Genomic DNA, 7,924 nt, shown 5'->3' with positions numbered 1-7,924 from the left:
TTTTAATTTCATACATGTTAAATCGTTATATTTGATAATAACAACAATAATAATATTGTATCTGTATGTTTATTAGTCGAAGCCTGCAGCTGGCGATCACGCAACAACCGTAACACTTTTGTTCGAACCCGAGATGCCCGAATGCGTAATTCATTATCGGCATTCGGCTGGCCAATGACGGTTACAATTCCAATTGAATGAGTAAACATAATACAATTATTAATAGAACAATAGGTACAATAGCCAATAGGTCGAGTTATCGCTTTTATTAGTTTTATTATTATTTAATGTTTTAATTCGGTTCTTACCAAACAAGTAAATGTTTTGAAATTACCGTAAATTAACAATTTTAAATTTTTAAACATTTCTTCAGAAATCGCATAAGTGTGTGGTCCATTTTTTTTTTACTTTAGTGCACTGTGAATGCAAAACAATGAAAGCGCTTAAAAGTATTGTGTTCGTTTTGACGATATTTACTACGTATGTGGCTGCTGATAGAAAGGTAATTTAATTAAAAACTGTTATTTACGGATCTTGTCCTTGTGACGAGCAATTAATTTCCTTGTTTTTATTTTTGGATAGTTACACGTTGAATTCAATCCGGGATGTCCGTTGGAGGATCATTGTTCTAAATTTTCAAAACTTACATACATACGGGCTGATGGTGAAAATGATACTGTACATTTTGTACTCGATGCCACTTTCAAACCGTCGTTGGTAGTTATAGTAACAAACAAAGATGCCGTTATTCAAGTGAATTATACTGATGATCGGGACAACAATATCAAATTTACCGAGTCTCCTCTGTACACGTTTGCATCAGTGTTCAATAACGTAAGTCTATATTTTAACATTAATGATTATCGGCTGTAAATTTATATTTTTTAAGTTTCAAAGACATTTAAGTATTAACAATTAATGTGCATTATTAGTTTATTATGAAAAATAATTTTTATCAAATTTGCCATTAATATTCATTATTATGCTGCATAATAAATAAAATAAATATTTTCACTACTTAAATAAAATCTAGGTATGCACATTTTGGTACAAAAAATTAAAATAATATCTATATTATAGTATATTTTAATTTGTGGTTTGGAGAGAAGTACCTATGTATTATCTGATAATTTAGTTTAGTAATTGTTAAATTTATTCTATTAAATATTCATAGAAACCAGTGATTAAGCAATTTAATTCTTTTAAATTTAACATTTTGTTATCCCAATACTAAATGTTCTTGGATTTTAATTTGTTATTTGTATTAATAAATTATAAAATTTGATTGAATTAATTAATTAAGATCATTACATTTTAGAATAGTACTGTAGCGTGCACTACATAACTAATAATTAAAATCTGTACACACTTAACTAAGAAATATATATAAAAAATAGGTACATGTATAGGGCATCTTAATTGATAGAAATGTGTTGTAATATTACGTTAAGAATAATTTTGAATACATTATATTTTGGCAAGGTCAATTACTAATTTCACTAATATTTATATTAAAAATTATGAAAATTTATATTTTTATAACTTTACACTATGTTTTAACTTTAGTTATATGAGTTCAATGATGTAAATGACACAGCAAATATACAAAATGGCAAAAATTTTATAAAAATGGATTTTAAGAAGTTTAATTGGAATACAACTCAATCAATAAACAATAATAATGAATCCGTTGAGATTCTTCTCTCTGCTAATTCATATAGAGCGCCTGGCATTAACAAAACTGGTATTGTATCTGTTACGGTAAGTAATCATGAAGTTAGCCTTGAGGTCATTTATAGATAAAATAAATGTATGAATAGTTAGACAATTGTCAATTGGCTATTTATTAATTTTGAAATTTAATAGCACAAAATGTCAAGATGTTATTAATTTTAATATACCAATCGTAAAAATAAAAACTAATGTACTTAAGTTTTATTATTAAACAATTATTATTTAAAAAAACATTAATGTTTCATAATATTTATCCATAGATGTACCTAATTGTACCATTAAATGTTAATATTTTACTGGTTTGCCTAAATGTTAAAACTTAAATAATTGAATATATTCATTGTAATTATTGAAAATAAGTAACTCAGTTTTTAAAAAGAAATCTCAAATTTTAAATATAATACTAAATCTATTATAGTTTAACTTCTATTAATGTGTTCAGTGTGGATCACACTTGTTGTGATATTAAATACATTGAGGTTTTAAAAAATATATTAAAATATCAATAAACATAAAAAAAATAATAAGTTTAATTGTATCACTGACCATTTGTAATGCATTTAAGGTACATGACACCAATTGGCATTATTCAGCATATGCAAACGATGTTAAATAGTAACATTTAACATCATCTGCAATGAATGTGTTAATATTAACTTATTTTATTTTGTCCTTATTCACAATTACATTTTTATCTTAATATAAATAGCCTTCTTAGTTTTTACATAATTATATACATACTAGGGTAGTAACTAGTAGTTTCTCTCGGCATAAAAAACACATTTCTTTGATAGATCACAATGACTAGACTAAATATTACATATATAATATGTAGAGGGATACAAAATATTACCAATTAGCATTGAGGATATATTGTATACTCAATGCTATTAGCTATACTAAATGATGACTTATTTTGAGGGGAATTTTACCTCAATTTATGTCCTATTTGTATCAAATACGAGTATAAAGGTATTTAAAAAAAATAAAACAAAACATACTTGGCCCGACAGCGGCCTGCTAATGATATGGGGGGGGGAGGCAAATTCCTACTCTGCCTTCCCTAAATAACACCACCGTATTACATCAAATGTATTATTTGTTATAATCATTGTGTTAAAATTTTTAAAAACACCTTTTTTTTTGTTTTTTAAAATAAGTTAATAAACAAGATAGGCATGATAATAACTGTTTTGTAACTATTGAACAATTGCAAATTAGTATTATCAATATTTTTATACTGAAGTTTTGTAATTATCTAAATTAATTGATTGCATTTTTTGATTCTTGAATATTTTTAGTATTGTGATATACCTAATATACCTAATAAGTTATAAATTTGGTTAATATAGATTTTAAAATATTATTTTATCTATTTATAGTTAAAAGTATATGGGAAAAAAGATACCGGATCTAAGTTGCCACATCTTGTTCATACTCCAGAATCTGGCGAACTAACACTTACACTTAATAATTTGACTACAAATTTTACCAAATCACGTTTTGCAATCGAATTACTTACTTTTAGTTCTTTTCCATTCAATAAGTCTGAAGAATTATCGAGCAATACATTTTCAGATGATAAACTATCTGGTGGCACATTTTTAGTAAGTTAATAAAATTTGCTTATTTATTTATTACGATTATTTACACATTATTCAAGTTATGAAATAATATATATTTACTACTTATTCTACTAATGGAACAATAATTATATTTTATTATGATACATTTTTAAAATATAAACACAAATTGAATAAGTGGTAAAACTATTATTATGACTTTGTCATAATCGTTATATTATTAAATTTTATTTTTAGTCACAATATTTTATGAAACCATTTTTAAATTGCATTCTATAATGTATACCTAAAAATGTATCATTTTATAAACTATTCAAAGATTGTTATAACTGTTGTTGTAATGATTATTTAACTAAATTATTGATTGAAGTCAAGTACCTAATTTTGAATTGGTATGATTTTGTTTGCGCTGTGATAACTGTTTATAACATATTTGGTACATTTTTACCTGACATGACTAAATAACAACATTTAATTTTAAACTAATAAAGTTAGTATATATTTAATTTATTAAAATTCTTTGAATGCAAAATTTTGTATTATAAAGAATTAAATATACTTTAAATAATTTTTAGTTATTAAAATAAATTTTAAAACAAAAGTAAAGACGTGTTTTGGAAATTAGTACCCTTTGTGTTTAAATATGAAAAGAAAATGCTTAAATAATTATGAAATAATATTTTATTATTAATTAATGACATGTTAAATGTTGATTAATTATCATTGTCATTTGTGATACACATAAAATTACATTGATATTGTAATTATTTAAACTTTCTATTGGTCGTGCTGTTTTTTTTCTTTTCATATTTAACTATAAAGAGAGTACACATTTCCCAAAACACGTCATAAATTAATAGTAAAATATTCTTTTATAACTAGTTTTAAATTAAATTTTAGTTTGCATGTAAATATTCATTAATTATTATTCATTACTGGCTGAATAATCTTAAACATAATTTCTTAATTGTCAGTAAAATCTATTAAGTATTGTTAATGTAGTGTATAATTTATCATTTATGTTTTTATGTATATCTATTTGCTTTACAATTGCGTAACACCTTTAACAGTCATAATGATTAATCTAGTGTCTGGGTCATTAATTTTTTATACTCCTATGTACCATATTTATACATACAGAGTGGAAAAAATGGTCCATATATTATTCACGCTTAGTATAGTAATTATGGTTTTTTTTAAATTAATTATTTGATTTAAGTTCATCAAGTCTTAGCAATAAGTAAAAATAATCTATTGCCATTAAATCAGCTGTAAAATGTTTAATAAGAATTGATGTTTAGCACTTTTATGATGCTCCAACAAGTTAAAAATACCAAATTATCAGGTGCTAAATTTATGTTGTGTATCATTTTTTATTTAATATTACAATCATTCAGTAATAAAACCTTGTTAAAATTAAAAATTCTTGTTATTATAATATTTCATCCAATTTTGTAGTGGTTGCAATTTTTATTTTTTATCAAAACATGTTTAGTCATTAACATTAAGTTTCAGTATCAATTTTTAGCAAAAAAATATTATATATATATATACCATTATTTACAATTATATGTAGATATCTCTTTTTCATACTCTAAATTAATATGTAGAATGTAGTTTTATATTTATTTATTTACTTACAAGTTACAATAATATAAAGTTACATTAATATAAAAATAATATAATTTAAAAAAATAATACTTCCTACACCAGAAAGAGTGTTGTAGTTACTTTTGTATGACCTTTTAGACCATATACTGTCTGCTAAAACCCAGTGGCTGTTTGAGTCTTCAAAACACAAGGAGCAATTTTCAAAAAAAACTCGCCCACCAACTAAATTTCTAGGACTAATGTAATATTTTTAGGTTCTTCTTTAGTTAAATATTAAATTTTACACTTATTTTTTAATTGAATGTTTGATCTTCTGTTATGAATTATGATTAAATCTGTTCAACTTAAAACATTTTTTCCCACATTTTCGGGGAAGGAGCAGTCGCTCCTAGTATTCTTACAACAAACTCCCCTGCTAAAACTGTAATTAGTGATATTCTGTTTTTATTTACTTTATTTTCCTTCACTGCAAGTCTAGTCTTTTCTTTACTAGCTATTAACATTGTTTTCAAAGCTTCGTTCACAATGTTTTATAAAGTCATTATGAATTTTTGAATATAATGGATAATTCATAATAAGAAAATTTAAAATGGGAGAAAATTGTTTCGTTATGTATACCCTTGACCAGTATTTACAATTGTGGCCACCTTGCCAAATTTACAGGCATACTAACACAATATAATTTATCATCATTATTACAAAAACTACACACAAAAAAAAAACCATTTTTTAATTTCTTTTATTAAAATTAAGTTTTTGTAAGTGCAGTCAAAGTGCAGTGGTCAATATTTATAATGTCATCAAATAAAAACATAATATCAACTAAACATTGATCACTACATTTCACCCTTTAAAAATTGTAAATTAGTATTTAAATTGTATAATATTACTTTATAACTTACTCAACAGGTATTATCATAGGCGCAATTTCAATAAAAAAACTGAGGGTGCTTAATCTCTTAATTTTCCGGGCATAGCGTTGAATAGTTACTGATTGTAATAGTATAAAAAAAATATTTGAGGGTGCTACTTTTAAAATTGGGGGTGCTAATACCCCCTAAGCGCCCCCCTATTTGCGCCTATGGGTATTATACTATTAAATAATTTTTCACTGGTATTAGGATTTATATTTTCTTTTTTAGCCTCAAACCACGTAGATTAAATTATCATCTTTTATTAAAATATAATGTAAATTATTCGTCATTCTTTAAAACAGGTTATAAATACATACTTTTGTAAATAACTGTTACAAATAATCTCATCACTAACTGAACCTAAAATCTGATAAAATAGTTTTTAATTATTTATTCATAACAGTTATTCAAATTAATTTTTACCTGATTATCAATTTTAACTTGCCTTTTAGATTTAGTAAGTTTGATAATAGATTTCTAATTATTATAATTAATATTATAATATTACGTCAAATTTAAACTTATAAAATTAGGCCTTTGTAAGACCAAGAAGACATATAGTTTACTTCCTCTTAATAATGTGCTAATATGTTGTGCTTATTTTAGAATTATTTGTTGAATGCAAAAGGAAATGTGGAAGGAGGTGGTTTTCTAAGTTGGAAACCAGTTGTGTATAAAGCAGAAAATACACATGCATTAAATTCTTCTTCTACAATTCAGTATGAAATTCAAGATCATCTCTATGAAAATGACTGGATTAACACCCCTCTATTTAACATGTACGGGAATTCATTATTTGGCAACAGCTCTCAATTTCTTTTAAAGTCATTTAATGTGTCTTTTGGACAACCCAATGATGAATTTTATGCAAAATCTAATTATACTTATTGGTAAGTTATGTTTTTATTTAATTATGTTGTAGAGTATTTATTAACAATAAATTATTTATTTCAGGACCTTTTTGGTAGGAATTGGTACACCTCCCCATTCAAGTTTGGGTTTTCTAGAGTTGTCAATCATTGCTAGTCTTCTATTAATGTTGACAATAACAATGATACTTATATTTTGTATATTTATGCGTTGGATGTCTAGTAAACGTAACTCTATAGTTTATGGACAATGAATCTTGATTAATACCTATTATCTGTAACACAGCTTATTAATTTAGCAAAGTTTATGCTCAGATTTAAATGTCTTAAACAAAGTATATTATTTTCTATTTTATTTTGTTGTTCTAAAGTTTTGAGCTAGTCCTATATATTTTAAGATTTTTAATAAACGTGTGATTAATATGGTACATAATCATTCCAAAGTAACTTTTACTTGCTCATAATATGACAATTAATAGTTTCCATTTGATAATAATATTAACTAAAAGTAATAATCAATATTATTAAGTTAGAAGTAAATTTGTTATGACAAGATAAATTATATTTTTCAAGATGTACATAATAAACCAATTCATAATGTAATTATTTGTAAATTAAAATTGCAGATATATATTATAATTATATTATATTCTTATATTAAAAAAAATCTTCGACTAAAATAAGACAATTGTAATGTTTATAACTGTATTATATATTTATTTATTTATTATTTGACATGTATAACTCTCATTTAAATACTTTATTATAATTATTTTAGTAATAAGTATTATACAGGTTATTGTTAATTTTAATATAAGTAAAACATAATTTGTTCTTGAAAATTGTATTGATAATAATATTCATAAAATAATATATTGTGTACATGATTTATTTTTATAGAAGTTTCTTTTTTAAACATTTAACTGTATTTTTAGTTATTCTAGATAAATTTGTTTTATCTCCTTCTAATTCAATGGTTTTGATAACATTTTATATTTATATATATACGTGATATGGTTACACATTATAAGTTATATTTTTGTAAACATGCTGTATAAGTGTAAAATCTCCATTATTATAGATTAAATATAATCATGTAAAATAATTGAAGGGACTGAAATAAAAATATAAATCAGCATATATTAATTACATTTATTTTTGTATTCTCTTATTAAGTTCATATTTTTGTTTGTTATTTCAATATATGAAATTT

General features: G+C 23.9%; 1 protein-coding gene across 3 annotated transcripts; it reads left to right on the top strand.

Moving 5' to 3' along the window:
• The first annotated feature begins 64 nt into the window (after positions 1–64).
• Positions 65–7,860, top strand: LOC132918374 (glycosylated lysosomal membrane protein B-like). Of its 3 annotated transcripts, none has more exons than XM_060979573.1 (7): positions 65–201; positions 414–502; positions 583–834; positions 1,567–1,761; positions 3,117–3,341; positions 6,449–6,732; positions 6,797–7,860. In XM_060979573.1, the coding sequence occupies exons 1-7, from the start codon at positions 198–200 to the stop codon at positions 6,963–6,965; spliced, it is 1,218 nt and encodes a 405-aa protein (XP_060835556.1). In that variant the 5' UTR covers positions 65–197; the 3' UTR covers positions 6,966–7,860. The 3 variants fall into 3 exon arrangements, with proteins under 3 accessions (XP_060835556.1, XP_060835555.1, XP_060835557.1); XM_060979572.1 differs by having other exon boundaries at positions 74–234; XM_060979574.1 differs by having other exon boundaries at positions 74–315.
• The last annotated feature ends 64 nt before the right edge of the window (positions 7,861–7,924 follow it).

The sequence above is a fragment of the Rhopalosiphum padi genome, chromosome 1 (assembly GCF_020882245.1).
Source record: "Rhopalosiphum padi isolate XX-2018 chromosome 1, ASM2088224v1, whole genome shotgun sequence".
NCBI classification, from domain to species: Eukaryota; Metazoa; Arthropoda; class Insecta; order Hemiptera; family Aphididae; genus Rhopalosiphum; species Rhopalosiphum padi.
Note: the sequence above shows the minus strand (reverse complement) of the source record. Positions and strands in the feature narration are given on the sequence as shown.

What these genes read in the sequence shown, in the direction of transcription:
- LOC132918374 (XM_060979572.1), top strand. Translation starts at nt 198, where the DNA reads ATGAGTAAACATAATACAATTATTAATAGAACAATAG. An exon ending in TTGCATCAGTGTTCAATAAC is followed by an intron (nt 835 to 1,566) that starts GTAAGTCTATAT and finishes TTTTAACTTTAG; the next exon opens with TTATATGAGTTCAATGATGT. An exon ending in AAATCTAATTATACTTATTG is followed by an intron (nt 6,733 to 6,796) that starts GTAAGTTATGTT and finishes TATTTATTTCAG; the next exon opens with GACCTTTTTGGTAGGAATTG.